This window comes from Ranitomeya imitator, chromosome 3, assembly GCF_032444005.1.
Source record: "Ranitomeya imitator isolate aRanImi1 chromosome 3, aRanImi1.pri, whole genome shotgun sequence".
Taxonomy (NCBI): Eukaryota; Metazoa; Chordata; class Amphibia; order Anura; family Dendrobatidae; genus Ranitomeya; species Ranitomeya imitator.
Genome location: NC_091284.1, coordinates 184,960,475 through 184,981,092, shown reverse-complemented (window position 1 = coordinate 184,981,092; position 20,618 = coordinate 184,960,475). Strand labels below are relative to the sequence as shown.

Genomic DNA, 20,618 nt, shown 5'->3' with positions numbered 1-20,618 from the left:
GGTTCACATTAGCGGTCGCGACCCGCTACTCAGTTTGCTGTGATTTTCTATATAGAGCTGAGGACCTCGTTACAATTGCAGAAATATCTATTAGTTCTGTTTACATTTCTGTTTTTGAGTAAATACATCTTTTGTTGCAACTTTGCTCTCAGACTGGCTTTATCCCATGCTATCAGGTTCCGTAGTACCCATATAATTATTACAACTTCCTTTGAAGGAGAACTCACCACCTCTCCTGGCAGCCTGTTCCAGGATGGGTGCTGATGAAGCGCTGGAACTTATAATCTGACAGTTAATTCTCCAATACACATTTAGCATTAAACACTAGCTTATGGAGCTTCTCAATATAAGAAATATACGTGTCAGCTCCCTCTGAGGTCTTCATCAGACTTGAGGTCTACTCTCGACTATTGGGGGGGACAACAGTTACCAGATATAGCGTAATAATGAAAGACAGAGGCCGCAACCAATGAATATCCATGACAGACAGATAGACAGAAGGACAGAAAAACAGAACTGACCCTTAGACAATTATATAGTAGATACACGTTTCAGCTTCCGCTGAGGTCTTCATCAGACTTATAGAGGTCTACTCTTGACTATTGGGGTGGGACAACAGTTACCAGATATAGCGTAATAATGACAGACAATATAAAGTTTACAGTATTTTAATACAACAAATAATGAAATGACGCAATCATTTAGATCACTTTCCCCTCACACAATTGGCGCCGTATGCGCTATAACATAAGCTTTTGATTTTAATGGCCTAATAATAAATTCATGAAGACAATTAAATAGCTGAACTATTCTCATAGAATCAAGATCTCGTATGCGGAAGTTCTGAAAACCAAGAATAATAACAGTAAGTGGTTTATTACTTACAGTGATCAGTGGTAGAGGGTAAGAAAGGAATACCCCCCAAGATGCTACTGACCAGACTTGGATATGTATTCTACATTTAAAACAAATCTAGAAATCACAGGTTTTCCAGATAAGAAATCCCCAATTATTATTATATTGTAATGTATAGAGCTCTGTTGGCAGAATACACATGTCAGTCCTACATTGGTAGAACCTATAAACCTACATTCAGGGCTGCATATATTACAGCTACCTAATATACCTTGGATAAAGAGAGGGATCCATATTAGTGTGAACCTGCAGTCAGAAAGTCAAATGCGCTACAATTGCCCCACATCACAATATGAACCACAATAATGTTGGGAAATGTACTAAATTGTAGCCCGTATTGTAACTACGACACAACGACAAACCTAGGCCATCAGAGATCTGAGCTGTTGGGTTGCAGAATAAAACATTGGAAAAATTGCACACCAGAAGAACCTTGTTCTTAAAACCACACAACCCACTGCACTTGAAATATATAATCTATTATAAAGACAAATATATTAGCATAAATGTTGCATTCTTCATGAAAAAAATTAATTCTGGAGAATCCGGTCTTAAAGCTCTAAAAGGAGCCGTTCCTCAGATATTCCTTCTGGAAACATAATTATATTGAGAATTAAGTGTTACCCTATCAATAGGGTATATCTCACAATGTTCAATCAGTTCTGACACGTTTGTCTGTCATTTCTTTATCATCCTTATTCAATGTATAAATTGGTAAAGGTCTCCGGAAACAGTAATACCATCTTAGGGTATTAACACGGTAACAGCAGAAAAGATGGTTCCATAATCTTAATAATCAATGTCCGCACTGGAGTTCCTGCTGGTCACATTTATCTTAGTATTGAAGTAAACTGAGGCTGATGTTATTTAAGAGGAGTTCATCAGTAAGAAATAACAGCGATAATATGCGCTTAGAAGATGTGGAAATGACCTACGGCGCTGCATTATAAATGCTGGGACTGCGATACAAGGCCAGTCCTTATTTTCCCAGACTGACTAGTATGGAATATATTTCCATATTGTGCAGTGGGTACAAAACTATAAACCAGGATGTGTACTATCTGAAGCAATTAGGGCTTCACTAATAATCTAGCAATGCAATTTCCCTTTTGACAATAAAGTTCTCCCTTAAAGGGGATTTCCACCTGAAACGTAACATTTGAAAATCAAATGTTACATCAGCAGCCTAACTCATCATCATCATAAGAAACAGTAGTATCCTATGGATAGATAATTGTTGGGGGCTTTAAAGGTGCATTCTCAAGTTTGAAAGTTATTTGATAGGGGATAACTTTCTGATCGCCAGGTGTCCGACCACTGTGACCCTCACCGATCTCAAGGACAGGGCTAAGACTGGAGCTGTGGTCGATTACGCACATCGCCGCTTCATTCATTATTATGGGAGTCCTGAAGACCAGCTGAGTGGGCAGCGATTAGACATCTCTGCCAGTAACATTAAGAATGAATGGAACTGAAGAGCACATAATCGACCACAACTAAATTCACACAAAGCTGTTGAGATCTGTGGCGGTCACTATGGCTGGACCCCTAGCGATTAGGAATTTGCCCCCTTTCCATAGGATGGAGAGGATAACTTCCAAATTTGAGAACACCTCTATAAGGACTCAGCATGTCTACTTCAGACTCCTGATCCTTTTGTGCAACCCGATATGTGCCGCCACAGATGTTTGGCAGCGGCTCTCATAAACAATGGTTGGAGTGGTTGGCCAAGTGAGCCCTCCAATTTATGGGAGAGGCGGCGGAGATAGCTGCAGGCCGAATGATCGGCAGAAAGATTGTTCGGCCATTAGTCATCTAAGGTGTATGGGAATTTAAGAATGAGCTCAAAGGCTAATTCTATATTTCAAACAGTATGGAGGCACATTCTGCTCTCCGGTTTTGGAAATAGCAGCTGTAATCGAGTAGAAAGTGCCAATAACTTTACAATATAATTGCCACAGATTTGACTTGTGCTGCAATATGGAGAATTTTGTGTTATAGGAAGACGGCCTCTTAAATAGAGCTTCCCTTAATATGCATTAATAGCATCATGACTAGATATTATGTCCGACAGATAAAGCCCTTTTTGACCAGATGCTGGGATAGTAATCATTACACAAGCCCAGTCCATTTTGTGATGCTGGACTGCATTATCCCAAGAGGCACGGTTTTGGCGATAAATGATAAAAGGGTCACCGTATTTTCTAAGCACCACAGCTCTAAACACTGGTGGTATATCTATCACTACATTTACTATAAAATGTTTATTGGTAAAGGATGTCCATGAATATGACGAGTACGAGGCCTCACAGCATCATATGGTCCTATGATTCTGTGGTAGCGTCAAACCTATGGCCTGCCAAGTGATGCCGGAATTTGGAATTACCAATGTTTGGTTACATATGATCCAGCAGTGACCGCTATGTGCTGAATGTCACTATTAGGAGGCAGAAGGTATTAGATGGTATTTATAAAATCTAATTAAGGTGCACTATTTCTCTATAATTCAGTACAAAGTGCCAGTAAAACTTCCCAGGCAGTGCCCAGAATAAAGAGCCAGAACTGTGGCAGCAGCCGCCGCGTAAAAGGTGCATTTATGAAGATGAGAGAGTTCACTTTAATGCAATTACTTGGCTGATTTTTCATCCTCCTTTTTTTCAGGGGACTCCTCTGTCTTTTTAGGGGCGCTCTTCTGTGCGTCTGCATCAATCGCTGCGTGTTCTTTTTTTACCATTTCTTCCAACTCGGCCTAAAACACAAGAAACTCAATCAAGCAATCGTTGCCTGAAGAAAGGACGTGCTGTCACAATCATCCAGTACTCATAGAAGCCAGCAAAAACCCTTAGTCGGACCCTTAGTAGTGGCCAATACAAGAGTGGGTTCATGATCTACTCATTCCAAGAAATGGACAATGTGCAATCTATAACTGCCGAGGAGCCATATTATAAGATCTTCTAAAACGTTGTGGCCCTACAAGCACATTGTAACGATGGTGCTAACTTACTCCCAAAGGGTTTTTCCAGGTGAAGACAAATTTTTGGCAGGCAGTTTGCCAGTGTGTAATACTGTGTGTGAGGATTCAGCTCTGCTTGCAGATTCAAGCGGTCAAGTGACCGTAAATATGTGATTTGCGGCCACAATCGGACTAGCTTCTTTTCCTGACTCTATCAATGTCCAAGTGCATACTTGTGGTCATTTAACAACCACTAGAACTGGAAAGCAGAGCCGAATCCTAACAAATACAGTATTACACACTGATAGGATTCAATATGGTGCAGTGCTTGCTGAAAATTTGCCTGGAAAAAACTATGAAAATCCCAGAAAACTACAAAAATGGTGGCAACTGCAAAGTGCTTGTAAAAACAAACAACTGTGCAACTTACCCCTTAGTAAAAATTGTCTCCGTTCTCAAAAACAGACGGACTTTTAGGCTATGTGCACACGTTGCGGAATCGTGTGCGGATTTTTCCGCACCGTTTTTGCAAAATCCACAGGTAAAACGCACTGCGTTTTACCTGCTGATTTACCGCGGAATTCATGCGGGTTTTGTGCAGATTCCACCTGCGGTTTAACACCTGCGGATTCCTATACAGGAACAGGTGTAAAACGCTGCAGAATCCGCACAAAGAATTGACATGCTGCGGAAAATACAAAGCAGCATTCCCACGCGGTATTTTCCGCAGCATGTGCACAGCGGACTTAGTTTTCTATAGGTTTACATGGTACTGTAAAGCGCATGGAAAAGAGCTGCAGATCTGCAGCGTCAAATCCGTTGTGGATCCGCAGCAAAATCCGCAATGTGTGCACATAGCCTTAAGGTTCGTGCAGATGTCCGAGGATTTTGGTCTAATTTCGACCTGCAATGCAAGGACTGACAGCTGCTCTCCTGACCGTGGCCGCTTCATATATTTCTAAGATTTTCACGGACATTTGAATGAGCCTTTAATTTTATATTATACAGCTCATTGTCAAATTACCAGCCGCCTTGCAGGCACAATGACGCAGCCTGGCCAGGTACCTAGGTAAGGAGTGTGCAGAATGGGCAGCCTCCATGCTGTACAGCCTGCTCGCACCACTCTGAAGCTGGTGGGATCGCTAGATCTGATCAGCCTCAGTCACTCTGCACGTCTCTCGTGCTGCAGAAGCAAAGCTACGGCTGCTGGCAGTCTGGATGAGAGCTCAGGTAAAACCAGTTGCACAACCATGTTGCTGGACCCAATAGTCAATCTTCAGGAGCACACTGCCCCCAGCAAAACAGGAAGCTAGGAGGCAGGGGAGCAGTGAGCTCCTGAAGATCCAGGTTGAGAAAAAAAAATGGAGCCACTTCTAGTCATGTTGTATCCGAAAATTCTTGGGGAGGTTGATGCTCTCTTTTGCTACTCTCAGTAAAACATGAAAGGAAATGGGCGACTTCAGTGCTAGAAAGGAAAGTAAAACTGGTTGTGCTGAAAATGAAGTTCAGAAATAATGTGTGGCAGACAAATTATCCTAGACTGCACCACTGAAATTGCTGTAGAGCCAAAGTACCACAAATTGCAATGTTTATTCTGCCTTCTGCCTCTTGTGATATATAGATGCAATTTTCTAGTACTGCACAGTCAGTATAGAAACCTATAAAACTGACTGCCACAAACAATGTAAAACTATAATAAGGATTGGTTGTTTGTATTAGTTACATGATTAAAACCAATTAAATATACAGAGAAACAACGTTACCAGAAAAAAAAGGATATGCACTTATTGTTCATACACGAAACATAGATAAATATAAGTGCTTAGTGCCTAGATACATAAGGCCCATACAAGAGATGCAGGGCGATATGTGCCACAATGGTAGCTTAGGAATAAATCGCTACATAAGCATCGTGTTTGACATCAGACTTTGTAGTACAATCCATATAATGCTTAGGTAATTATTATACTCCTTGTCTACCTTGCCTGTGAGTCTTTTGTGCCTGGCTTTGATGTTAAACAGGATCCATATGTAGTGATTTATTCCTAAGCTACCATTGTGGCACATATCTCCCTGCATCTTCTGAATGGGTCTCTGTGTATTCAAGCACTAAGCACCAATATTCAGATGTTTCTTCATGGATTATACTATATTTAATCATTTACATGTGCAAGCAGGCCCCGGTTTATGAAGGAGAAGTCCTGTAGGTTTGTTAGTAACCCAAATTTGTGTGCAAGTTGGAACAGGGCAAGCAAAAAAAGGAAAAGACCAATACTTATCTCTTTGCTGACTTTTTAGGCCACCCTGTTGATTACAATCCGATCCTCTTCTTTCCGTTCCCACGTGCCACATCTCCAACCTCTTCACTATAGGCCTGGATTTACAGATGCGTCCAAGCCCGAGAGGTCATCGCCTATAAAAAGGTTGTGACATTAACGATCATGCGAAGTGACCTCCAGGGCCTGAACGTGGCTAGAAGTCCTGGCCTATAGTGAAGAAGACAGAGATGTGGTGCATGATGGCAGCAGAAAGAAGAGGACCGGATGGTGGGTCAACAGAAAAAGGAGTATTAGTTTTTTCCGTTTGTTCTCTTTTAACATCCGACATTTGGAACTAGGGGTGGTACATAAGTCGTGTGTTCGTTAGTTGGGAATTGCCCATATGCATCTCTACTTACACGCCGCTGAGAAAGCTCTTAACTACAGACATCCCCAGTATATTTATCACCAATGGAGGCCCTGATATATGAACTTCATTACCATGTATGAGCAAGAAGTGCCCTTTGATTTCTCTAACATGACGACTTGCCGTATTTTTATTTAGTGCTTATCACATAACTAATAGTATAATAAAGATTATTCAGATTACACTTTATTGCAGAACTTTTTATAGGTTTATATATTTCCTTTTTGTGACTCCACTAATAGTACATATTTAGTCACGGGCCGTTCTGCGGCTTAGGGCATTTATTGTAGGGGATTACTGCAGTCACGTAGTAGCGTGCTTTACAACACTCAGATGATGCTTGGACAGTGATAGAAATCCATTTCATAGAGTTTCCAAGTTTTTATATTCAGAAGAAACAAAAAATAGAACTCCGGACTAATAATGTACAGTCGGAAAAAAAAAAAGTATTTTAGATATATTTACTATATTAAATGAAAGACACACAGAGGACACATCACTGCCCCGAAATTACAGAAATTAAAAAGGCTTTTGTTGTTGAATTAACGTGCTGTGAGAAAAATAGGTGGAAATGTTAGAACATCAGACATTTTTCAGGAAGTTGCACAAACATTTCAGTTTGTAAAACCAAACACCTACAGGATAGTTACACTATGACAGTTTAAGTGTCGCAGTTACAAACTTATCTTCCAGTAACCACTGCCCACAAAAATAACCACAATCTTCCATAAAAATTACGTGAAATCCTGTAATTTACTATATTTTTCTGCTACCTGTAAATTATTAGAGTAGATAACACATAAGAGTCAGTATTTTTGTCTCCGAACCAAAAATTAGTAAATTAAATGGAATCTGTCAGCAGGATTTTACCCACCAAATTATTTATATGGGCATGTAACTCTTCCAAAAACAAGTCCAGCAATATCCTTACATGGCCGGTCTGTTCCTCCATTACTGAGAAATCAGCATTTGAATTGATATGCAAATGAGGCTGTAGATCTGAAGCCTCAGTTAAGGTACCTTCACACATAACGATATTGTTAACGATATCGTTGCTATTTGTGACGTAGCAACGATATCGTTAATGAAATCGTTATGTGTGACAGCGACCAACGATCAGGCCCCTGCTGGGAGATCGTTGGTCGCTGAATAAAGTCCAGAACTTTATTTCGTCGCTGGACTCCCTGGAGACATCGCTGGATCGGCGTGTGTGACACCGATCCAGCGATGTCTTCACTGGTAACCAGGGTAAACATCGGGTAACTAAGCGCAGGGCCGCGCTTAGTAACCCGATGTTTACCCTGGTTACCATGCTAAAAGTAAAAAAAAACAAACAGTACATACTTACCTACCGCTGTCTGTCCTCCAGCGCTGCGCTCTGCACTCCTCCTGTACTGGCTGTGAGCCGGAAAGCAGAGCGGTGACGTCACCGCTCTGCTTTCCGGCTCCCAGACAGTACAGGAGGAGAGCAGAGAAGCAGAGCCCAGCGCTGGAGGACAGACAGCGGTAGGTAAGTATGTACTGTTTGTTTTTTTTTACTTTTAGCATGGTAACCAGGGTAAACATCGGGTTACTAAGCGCGGCCCTGCGCTTAGTTACCCGATGTTTACCCTGGTTACCGGCATCGTTGGTCGCTGGAGAGCGGTCTGTGTGACAGCTCTCCAGCGACCAAACAGCGACGCTGCAGCGATCCGGATCGTTGTCGGTATCGCTGCAGCGTCGCTAAATGTGAAGGGGCCTTTACCCCAGCTCTATCTTCCACCTCCTGCTTGATTGATTGCTCCTTTGCCTGAAGTCACACAGCATAGAGCAAGTCAATCAAACTTACCACGACGGTAACGCAAAACGGCTGTCGTCCTCCTTCCTCTCTCCCTGCACGCCTCTGCCCGCTGATGCACCTTACCATCCAAGATGATAGTCCCAAAATAAAGGACTGTTCATTCAAGCTGTCATGAGGAGTGCTGCATACTTTTTATTGAAATCATTCATGTTTACATATATGTATAATATACCAGAACAAGTCACTGTAAATCACTGATGGCAGCACTTAAATTATCTGCTTGCTGATGCATGCATGAGCCAGATCTCATCACCCCCTCCAAGATTAAGGGGCACTGATGGGCTGTCACTGCAGCCAAGGGTCTGATGAAACCCTAAGTTGTTTGCATCTTAGGCCGGTGTCACACACAGCGTAAAACAATACGGTCCGTATATTACGGCCGTAATACGCTGAAAAGTCCCCAAAATAGTGGTCCGTAGCTCCTCTGTAGGCAGGGTGTGTCACCGTTTTTTGTGCATGGCATCCTCCGTATGTAATCCGTATGGCAGCCGTAATGCGTGTTTTTATCGCAGGCTTGCAAAACCGACATACGGATATACAAGGGATCCATGTATTAAAAAAACCCAAAAACATATATACTGTCTCTCTCTATATATATATATGTCAGGGAGACACATATATGTATATATATTATTACTTCATACAGCGCGAGATAGCAGAAAGCCGGTAATTCAATTACCGGCTTTTGCTTTCTCCTTCCTAAAACCCGACATGATATGAGACCTGGTTTACATACAGTAAACCATCTCATATCCCCCTTTTTTTTGCATATTCCACACTACTAATGTTAGTAGTGTGTATATGCAAAATCTGGCTGTTCTAGCTAGTAAAATAAGGGGTTAAATGGCGGAAAAAATTGGCGTGGGCTCCCACGCAATTTTCTCCGCCAGAGTGGTAAAGCCAGTGACTGAGGGCAGATATTAATAGCCTGGAGAGGGTCCATGGTTATTGGCGGAGAAAATTGTGCGGGAGCCCACGCCAATTTTTTCCGCTATTTAACCCCTTAATTTACTAGCTAGAACGGCCAAATTTTGCATAGACACACTACTAACATTAGTAGTGTGGAATATGCAAACAAAAATGGTGATATGAGATGGTTTACTGTATGTAAACCAGGTCTCATATCATGTCGGGTTTTAGGAAGGAGAAAGCAAAAGCCGGTAATTGAATTACTGGCTTTAAAGCTGTCTAGCGCTGGAAGAAATATTAATATATATACATATATGTGTCTCACTGACATATATATATATATATATCTATTCTATGTGTACACATTTATTATACCTATTCTACTGTAAGCTGTCAGTGTGATTTTACTGTACACCGCAATGAATTGCCGGCTTTTCTCGCTAACACCGCTGCGTATTTCTCGCAAGTCACACTGCTGGTCCGTGTGTAATCCGTATTTTTGGGGCTTCCATAGACTTTCATTGACGTTTTATTTGCGCAATACGGTGACAAACGCAGCATGCTGCGATTTTCTACGGCCGTAGAAAGCCGTATAATACTGATCAGTAAAATACGGCAGATAGGAGCAGGGGCATAGAGAATAATTGTGCCGTATTTTTTGCGAGTTTTACGGACGTAGTTTCTGCGCTCATACGTCCGTAAAACTCGCAAGTGTGACGCCGGCCTTAGTCCTCCTATGAAGCCCAGTTCAGTTATTATTACTTGCATGGGGCGTGACAAAGCAATTAACAAACCTCTGCCTCCTCAGATTGTTTTCCCACTGAGCACCAGTCTCACCATCAGATTTCTTTGCCTGGTGCCTGACATCACTATCAATTAACCTAAAGAGGCTGGTGATGAAAGGAGAAACAACCTTGGGAGGCCAGGCCAAGAAAATTTAGCATTTTCATTTACATGCAAATTAGGTATTAATTGCTCTTGAATGAAGCAGTAGATTTTACTTATTATTGACAGCCTTCAGCCTGATCTTGAGCCATGGTGACTTGATGGATGAACACGCTGTAGGAAGATGAATCTTGTGCAAGCCTAGATAGGTCCACCAGGGTCTTCGCCGCCGTTATCTTGATTGTATCAAGCCATCAGGTTGCTGGTCTTCCTCTACGCCTTGTTCCTTCTATTCTTCGACTATGATGTTTTTCTCTAGTGATTGCTCTCTTTGTATGGGTTATGCCTAGGGGTTTGATCCAGTGACCCTTTTGTTCTGTGGTCTGAATCCATCCATGTTCAGCTACAGCTCGGTCAGTTCCTGTCCAAACGCTGAATTTCTAGTTATCTTCACATTTGCTTTTCTTATGGGGTGCGGTTATCACCTGTGTTCTATTGCTCATTATCTCTGTCCAATCACATTCTGGGTGTTGCTATACACTCCCCTTTTCGAGCTATTGACTGCTAGTTATATTCATTCCTGGTGGATTCTTCTAAGGAGTATCAGCCCAGATGCTAAGGATTACCTGTTGCACAGAGACCAGACTAAACCTGAACCTAGCATCCCTTTTGGATTCACTTTGCTGTAGTTTATGTTGGCTGCACCTGTTTTGTGTGTGATTCCTTTATTTCATAGGGAATTACTACTCTAGCGATACTAGGAGCTGCTAAGGGCATTCAGAGTGAACAGCAGTGAGTGCACCATTGCGTTATCTTAGCGTGCCAGCCTCTGCGGTCATCTAGGGACAGAACAGATCAGAGTAGGACTTTTACCAGTCTGAACAAGGATCTGCAGGTTTAGATATTACCGTATTTTTCGGACCATAAGACACACTTTTTTGCTCAAAAAAATTGGGGGAAAATGGGGGTGCGTCTTATGGTCGGAATATACTTAAAAATACTATGGCGGCGATCCCGGTCCGACACTGCAGGGCGATGCAGCCTCCCTTCCCAGGCTGGAGCGGCGACGATGGTGATGCTCTGTTCGGAGGCGGGGCTCCGCCGGCATTTTGTGAAAGCCCGGATGCCCACGCAGATCCAGTGCTGCGACGCGGTAGTCTCCGGGAAAATAACGGCCGGGGGCGGCGTATGCTCATATTCAGATCTCGGCATCCCATGCCATCTCGAGATCTCGTCTCCCATGATCTTGGGACGAGATCTCATTGCCAAGATCTGAATCCGAGCATGCGCCGTCCCCGGCGGCCATTTTCCAGGAGGCCACAACATGCTCAGATTCACATCTCGTTGCCGAGATCTGAATCTGAGCATACGCTGCCCCACACCCCTGTGACGACTCCTCCACCTGTGCCGATCCCCCCGGTAAACTGAATTTGAACTGTAAGACAGACCCCCATTTGACACATTTTTTTTCCTATTTTCCTTCTGAAAATTTAGGGTGAGTCTTATGGTTCGATGCATCTTATAGTCCGAAAAATACGGTAGTCTCCCTGGATTATACGTTGCCCGTGTGTATGTGCCTGTGCAGTCATAACAGTATGATGTGCTCAAAGTAGGCAAGTCATAGCTTGGTGATCCTTGCTTCGAGTGACATGTCTTTCCTGGATTTGTTCAAAAATTAATTTGTTTGTTCTTCTTGCCATCCATGGTATTGATAGCATCCTCCTCCAGCACTGATTCTGTCTTGTTTCTTTATCGTCCAGGTTTTGCATACATATGTTACTATAGAAAAGACCAGACTATCTCGGAGGCTGTCCAGTGACTTCATTGTTAATTTACCTATAGGTATTCTCCTACTGACTTTCGGTGTCGCTGCTGCAGTGAGTGATCATTGATCCGAGCAGGATGAGTCCTTTACAATTTCCATTTCATTGCCATCCATCCATCTCAAATGTGTCCTTGTTTTACCTGGCAGTAGTCAATATCTTTGTCTTCTTTTTATTGAGTAGGAGTCCCATGCTCAATTTAAAAAAGAAAAAATGAAAATGTGGCACTCACCTGGTTGTGTTGCAATAAAAGTCCTTTTATTTACCCATCATGGGATGAGGACATTGTACATAGGCGGCAGGTACATCTGAGGGTGCAACGGTGATAAAATAGGACGACGGCCGTTTCGCGCCGGCTGCGCTTCATCGGGTCCAGGTGCGTGATTAAAAATGATGTAATTTCCTTCATAGGGTAATACCGATCATCACATAATAAATAAAAACCTTCTCCTTACGTAAAACATACAGAATTACATAATACAAGTCAATAGTTATAATCACTCTAAGGATGCAAAATCATTTTATATCAAAATTACAAAAAGACTGACATATCCAATTTATCATTCAATCCTGTTGGACCTTGAGCATTACTTCTCATTATCCACCTAGCCTCATGTTGCAAGAGGATCCTGTTGTGGTTTCCACCTTGCGGTGGGTACTTAACTATTTCTATACCAGCAAATTTTAAGAGTCTAGGATTTGCATTATGTTCCTCCTGCATATGTTTTATAAGCCTTAATGACCCTTTTCCAGACGTTATCGAATTAAAATGTTCTCTAAATCTAATTGACATGGGCCGAATAGTTTTCCCTATATAATAAAACTGGCAGGGGCAGAATAGTATATACACCACATATTTCGTCTTACATGAGATAAAATCCCTAGTCCTATGCCGAATCGGACCGATTTTTAGAGGGTTCTCCGTAGTATGAAACTGCCAGAAATTACAGCCACCACATTTATAATTGCCCTCAGGAGAGGTAACTTTTAGCCAATTACTTTCCACCGGCAAGAGTCGGTTATGTACCAGAATATCGGATAAATTTTGTGTTCGTTTGTATGCGAATTGTGGTTTATTTATTTTCGATAAATCTTTATCTGTCTGCAAAACATGCCAGTTTTTTCTTATGGCCTGAATTATTTTGTCCATAGGACTGTGTTTAAAGCTAAAAATAAATTTCTGCTCCGAATTTTCTGTTTTGGAAAATGTATTATTATGTCTGATTTTCTGTTTTTTGAGCAGATCCATTTGTGTAAAGTTTTCCACCCGTTTTTCTGCTTCCTCTATTAGAGGTTTTGGATAGCCTCTGCTCAAAAAACTAGCTTTCAAATCATCCATTTGTTTTTTATAATTCTTCTGATTGTTGATAATTTTTCGATATCTCATCATTTGACTATAAGGTAGTCCCTTTTTTGTGTGTATGGGGTGGGCACTATCGTAACGCAACATATTATTTGTGGTAGTAGGTTTTTTATGCACTTGAGTGTTAATTTCCCTATCCACAATGTCGATTTTTACATCTAAAAACTCTAAACTATTTCCACCGAAACATGATGTGAATTGCATATTCTCATTATTCACTTTGTTTAAATATTCCACAAAGTCCTCAAATACCTCTTTTGGGCCATCCCATATGATAAATACATTATCCACAAACCTCAAATAGGTCTGGATGTACCTTAGATATGGGTTGGACATGTTATTGATGTATTTTTCCTCGAAAACCGCAAGGAACAGATTCGCAAAAACGCATGCAACTGGGAGGTCAGGGACCCATCAGATTAATGAGGCCACCTTGACGATGGTTGATGGGCTCACACTATTTGGCCAAATTCTGTGCAAAGCATCTCATAAATATTTTTCCTAATGTTCAAAAAGCCATTTTGCTATTCCTATTTCATGTATTTCATATTCAACATGCTTTGGCACGATAGAGTGCAACTTTTTTTGTATATTGTATATGGAGGTAGCTGCTCCTGGTATGCACCTATTCACACTAGTTTGGATGTGCCAGTCGTTTTTCTGTCATTACGTAAGAAGGTTTTTATTTATTATGTGATGATCGGTATTACCCTATAAAGGAAATGACATAATTTTTAATCACGCACCTGGACCCGTTGAAGCGTAGCCGACGCGAAACAGCCGTCGTCCTATTTTATCACCGTTGCACCCTCAGATGTACCTGCTGCCTATGTACAATGTCCTCATCCCATGATGGGTAAATAAAAGGACTTTTATTGCAACACAACCGGGTGAGTGCCACATTTTCATTTTTTCTTTTTTAAATGGATTACCTAAATTGACATATAATGTTGAGCACCACGTTGCCGGTGTGAATTGCCACCAAGGAAACGGTTAAAACAGACACTTCATAGTCGGATTGCCATTTATCCTAGTGCTGTTTTACTATCTCTCTTATTAAATTAGTCCCATGCTCAAGCTTTCCATCTCGATACTCCGCAATAAGTCTTTCATTCCATCTACGCTTTGCTATCCACGTTATATGGTCATCCAGCGTTTTCGGTTCCTTCTTCTTCATCAAGTACAGCCTTCCTGAAAAAAGAGCTTCTGCATATAAATTGAAGAGAAATAGTGGCAGGATGCAGCCTTGGCTGACGCCTCGCCCTACTTTAAACTATACCGTGTCCCGTTCAAAATGTTGCTTCTTGGTGAATGTAAAGGTTTCTAATGCAACTGATCAGATGGTTTGGCACACCCAAGACTGTTTACGGTATTCCATCTATTCTGCTGATTAACACAGTTAAAGGCTTTGCTGTAGTCAATGAAGCAAAAATAGATCTTGCTGTATGTTTTGGCCTCTTCCATTATACATCTAATGTTAGCGATCACATCTCATGTTCCTCTGCCTTTTCTGAATTCTGCTGTTCCTCTGGCAGCTCAATTAATCTTCCTCCAGCCTCATTTTGTTCACCAAGTTCAAAGTTTCTAACAACAGTTCCATCCTTGCCATGGCCCACTTTGGCATTCTAGTCTTTCTTCTAGAACTTGATTACATAATAGCCAACGGCCTCCTCCTCCTCGGCATCTGTTGCTGGTGAGTAAACTTGTATAACTGTGAAATGAATTAGCACTAGTGATGAGCGAATATACTCGTTACTCGAGATTTCCCGAGCACGCTCGGGTGTCCTCTGAGTATTTTTTAGTGCTTGGAGATTTACTTTTTTTCGCCACAGCTGGATGATTTACAGCTACTAGCCTGCTTGATTACATGTGGGGATTCCCTAGCAACCAGGCAACCCCCACATGTACTTATGCTGGCTAAAAGCTGTAAATCATTCAGCTGAGGCGATGAAAACTAAATCTCAGAGCACTAAAAAATATTCGGAGGACACCCAAGCGTGCTCAGGAAATCTCGAGTAACGAGTATACTCGCTCATCACTAATTAGCACTCCTCATATTAGTACTGAGATGACTATCACTGACTGGCTTGTATTTTAGGGCAGTCCTGGCTAATCTTCGATTGAGAATAAAAGTGACACCATTTCTTCTTCTGTTATTATTACCATAGTAATGTTCATTTGAATGAAAATGTCCGGATTGAGTCCATCTTGGTTCGCTAATACCAAGTAAGTCGAGTTCTGTTCTGTCCACTTCGGCTTCGACGATGTTGAGTTTGCCTTGGTTCATTGTTCATACATTCCAAGTTCCGAACTTTATGATATTTCTGCAGCTTTTGATGCTCCTTTTCAACCACGGAATATCAGCACCAAGAAATCCTTGAGTCTTTCATCCTGGCCAATCATGAGCATTGGTCATACTCAGGTTGACCATCGGCTCTTTCTCAGTAGCTTGTTTAGTGCTTTCTAGCCTAGGGGTGCATCTTCCAGCACTATATTGAATTCCATTATTTGCATTTTCCATCAAATTTTCTTGGCATAATACGTAAGTAGATGGCCAGGTGTTTCTTCTGCGCAGTAATGTGGCACCCATGAAGGAGCCACACTGAATCAGAGTTAAATGATATCAATACAAACCGCCTCATCAAGCAACGTCCTGGCACTGGGCAGTATGCTTAGTTTGGTTCCTCAACTGAAACCTGTTTGCTTGGGGTATCCCTGATGGCAAAATACTTTGCCAAACAACTTTTTGCAATTGCTACACATGAGTGGTGGTCTCGTGGTTCCGTGCACACTGGACTCCCATAAACTTTAACGGTGAGCTGGCATTATCTTGTTTTCTGCAAAATACCTTGCCGACAGCATGGCTTTCAACATCACTGATCCACACAAATATACACATTACAGACATGAAAAACACTATACATTCAACAAATACATAGTACAGATATCAGATACACAATACAGACAACAAGTACAGAAAACACAACAAATACAAAGTAACACTGTATAGTGATGTGTTACTGCAGCAACAGAAAGAAGATATAAAGATGTTGATAGTTACATTTCTATGATCTCCATGCCCAGACATGTGCTTTGGGGATGTTGATCTTACTGACAAATTTCATTCCTCCTTTTACAGAGGAAGGAATTCCGGTGGATTGGAATAGCAGCCAGAGTACTAGCAAAGCCCTCTGTTCAGCCTAGTACGCCATCCTATTAGGGCCCAATGGACTCCCTGTCAATGACACACTGACAGGCATACTTCACTGCAATATAGTAGTGATCAGAATCACATTTCCAAAACTGACAATAGGACTTAAAAATATGTGAAGAAAAATACATAAAAACAAACTGCAGATAGATGTACTAATGCCATCTTGTTGTTATTTATTGAAATGCACAAACTTTCAGACTGGTCCTTTATCATACATAGTACTCAAGTGCCACATATCCACTAGGGCAACAATGTCAGAATGTCTAAGGTCATCCTACCTACTATTCAGAGGTGTTTGTCCACTACTGGAAAAGCCCAGCTTAATCAGTTCAGGACCTGGATTAAAATGAAAACAAAGTATTCTCGCCTCCTGCAGTGTCGCCATTCCTGCAATCTTGGCGCCATTGTTCTCAGTGGTGATGTGACATTGTGATGTGACAAGCTGGCTGCAAGCACTGAGTGGCCGCTCGTCAGCTGCAACTCATCAATAATCCGCCAGGGGGAACGTTCGGCAAGACAAAGTAGTAAGGGCTGCAGCAGAGAATGCATTGTTTTGATTTTCATCCAGGTCCTGAATTGGTTAAGCCGAATCCAGCTGAAATCAGTATTTTAAAAAACGGACTAAAAAGTTGTGTCTGCACAACTTTTTTGCTAACGAATTGCTGCTGTATCCATTCTAATGAATGATTACTGAACATGTGAACATAGCCGTAGATATTATACTTTACCATACCTTCCATCCTAAGAAATCAGCCAGAGCAAGACACCCATCATCACAATTCCCAAGCCAAGCCACGTCCCTTAAGGCAAGCAAAGGTAATAACTAGAGTTGCAAAGATACAATGAAAGCCATCAATCAAAAGAAGAAGTAGAGGACAGCTCTTTGGGCTTATATAGGACAACCTGGAAAAATGAATACAAGCATTCGCCTCGGAGTGCAAATTTTTGGCATGTTGAACTCAGAAGCCCACAATAAAAATAATATGGGCATTCTATCGGACTCATCAGGTCTCCTCTCTGGCTTAGTGAGGCGTATGTGCAGCGAATACTGCAGGATGATATAAAATGTTGCATTACCTGTAAGCTTTTTCTGAGTCAAAGTCCATGCCACCTCCAAGACCGAGGAGTCCAAAAAAGGAATCTCCCTGAGGGGTCAAAAAAAAAAGTCAAGACACTAAAAATAAATTATGATAAATGTATGAAATTGGAGAGTGGAGAATGTCATGTTTCCGTTTGCCTACCTCTCCAGTCTTTTCTTTATTGATTAGAAGGCGCGGGGTTTTACTAGGAGCCCTGGAAATAGAAAACAGTTGTTACTTCTGATTACGGGATTTTTTCCTATAATCTCAGTGCTTATTTGTTCATGCAATTAATGTAACGATGTAATTGTAGTCAGATGGGAGCGTTTCATTACAAGTAATGCTTGTTGCCGGTGCCCTATGGCCGTTTTGGCGTGACCACCACGCACACCCGGGCAAGTGTCCCAGATGGGCTTGGGGCATACACTCGCGCCGGGAACACCAACACGCTATGGGGCCCGTGAGTCGGGGGAGCCTGGCTTCAGTACTTGCACCGGCCCTCCTCAAATACTCACCTCTCCCCTTTCCCCACAGCTCCAGTATCTTCAGCGTCTTCTGACTCTCTGTGACGTCTCTATGCTGAGCAGTGCAGAGGGTCAGAAGATGCTGAGGAAACCGGAGCTGAGGGGAATGAGGAGAGGCGAATATTTGATTATTTTTTTAATGTATGCAGCAATATATGGGGCCCATTATACTGTAGGAAGCACTATATGGGGTCATAATACTGTATGGAGCATTATATGGGGTCATTATTATTGTATGGAGCAATATATGGGGCCCATTACACTGTATGGAGCATTATATGGGGTCATTATATACTGTATGGCGCAATATATGGGGCCACTATATACTATCAGAAGCATTATAGGGGCCATTATATACTATATGGAGCATTGGGGCCCATTATACTGTACTAGATGGGGGCCAGATTCTAACACATCGGGTATTCTAGAATATGTATGTATGTATGTATGTGTATAGCAGCCTCATAGTGTATAGCACAGGCCACATAGTATATAGTAGCCATGTATTATATAGCAGACAAATACTACGTGGCCTATGCTATATACTATGTGGCTGCTATATACATACATACATACATATTGCAGAATACCCGATGCGTTAATACAGGCCACGCAATATATAACAGTGGCCGCGCAGTATATAACACACCCCAAACAGTATATAACACAGCCCACGCAGTATATAGCAGCCACGCAGTATATAGCACAGGCGACGTAGTATATAACACAGGCCATGCAGTATATAACAGTGTCCACGTAATATATAACACAGCCCACGCAGTACATAACACAGCCCACATAGTATCTAACACTGGCCACGTAGTATATAGCAGCCACGCAGTATATAACACAGCCCACGTAATATATAACACAGCCCACGTAGTATACAGCAGTGTGGGCACATATCCCTGTTAAAAAAATAATTAAAATAAAAAATAGTTATATACTCACCCGCCGGGATCCAGCGAAGCTCTGGCGATGCGCGTGCGGCTGCCGCCATCTTCCGTTCCCAGGATGCATTGCGAAATTACCCAGATGACTTAGCGGTCTCGCAAGACCGCTAAGTCTTCTGGGTAATTTTGCAATGCATCTCTGGGAACGAAAGCTGGCGGCAGGCGCGAGCGCATCGTCGGACTACGGAAGGTGAGAATAGCAGGTTTTTTGTTTTTTTATTATTTTTAACATTACATCTTTTTACTATTGATGCTGCATAGGCAGCATCAATAGTAAAAAGTTGGGGACACACAGGGTTAATAGCAGCGTTAACGGAGTGCGTTACCCGCGGCATAATGCGGTCCGTTACCGCTGGCATTAACCCTGTGTGAGCGGTGACTGGAGGGGAGTATGGAGCGGGTGCCGGGCACTGACTGCAGGGGAGTAGGGAGGGACTAATTGGACTGTGCCCTTCGCTGATTGGTTGTGGCAGCCATGACAGGCAGCTGGCGAGACCAATCAGCGACGCGGGATTTCCGTTACGGAAGTGACAGACAGACAGACGGAAGTACCCCTTAGACAATTATATATATAGATGGAGCATTATATGAGGCCTATGGAGACACGGGGGTCAGCAGTTGCTCTCTAAAGACAGCTGGGCCAGCACATGAAAGATCACATGGACCAGAGCTCATCCGACTGAATGCCGACTCTCTTTTCCCAAGGGCAGAATACTACTCAGAAAACAACACAGGGTGAGGGTAAAACAGTGTGGCAATACTTTGTTGAACCACAAAACAGATAACATATAGATTATAGAATAGTTCCAGCAAAATACCCAAGATGGTGGAAAATTACAGAGTCTCACTCTTCCGCTGACTCGCCGGGATTATAGCAGCTGCGACTTCGAAGCTTCCAGGGCCAACTACCCCCACCTATGGCATGCACAACAACAAGCGTAGGAAGCTATCAGAGAGAAGATAGGTATATGGCTAGGTGACCTGATTATCCCAACCTGGATTCTTCAAGACGTCTCTGAGGGTTCAGTAATGGTCAATAGAGCAGATCTGTGTTCTTCCAGCTGGGGCCGTGGTCACTAAACTGACATCCTGCAGGATGTTCCTGGTGGTGGTTTTGTAAAGTCTCTCTGGATCTCTTTTTACAAAAGCATATCTACCTTATATAGTTCACAACTGTTGTTCTTCAAGCCATCATCCAGAAGTCAAGAGGAAGGTGTGATGAGATTAACTTGCATTGCTTGAGTATTTAATCAATTTGCAAAGTTTTTCCTTTTGCAAGTCAACAGGCCACAGGGTCCCACACAGTGGTCAATGAACAGATTATCAAACATCTATTGTTCAATTACCCTATGTCTCTATCCCTCACAGATAGCAGACAATGAGCTAGCAGCAAATAGCAACTCCAGAGTCACATTCAGGGTAGAATAAACAATAGTCTTTGTTTCTTGACCATCCAACGAACAAACGTAAATTAA

General features: G+C 42.2%; 1 protein-coding gene across 1 annotated transcript in view; it reads right to left on the bottom strand.

The window, feature by feature from the left end:
• Positions 1-652: 652 nt before the first annotated feature.
• The window catches only part of SIRT2 (sirtuin 2), a 45,300-nt gene continuing 25,334 nt past the window's right edge, over positions 653-20,618 (bottom strand). Inside the window, exons 13-16 of the mRNA XM_069761691.1 lie at positions 17,829-17,880; positions 17,665-17,732; positions 17,321-17,387; positions 653-3,664 (exon numbers count right to left, since the gene is read on the bottom strand). Coding sequence (XP_069617792.1) covers positions 3,542-3,664; positions 17,321-17,387; positions 17,665-17,732; positions 17,829-17,880 — 310 coding nt within the window. The 3' untranslated portion in view covers positions 653-3,541. The remainder of the gene's footprint in view (positions 3,665-17,320; positions 17,388-17,664; positions 17,733-17,828; positions 17,881-20,618) is intronic.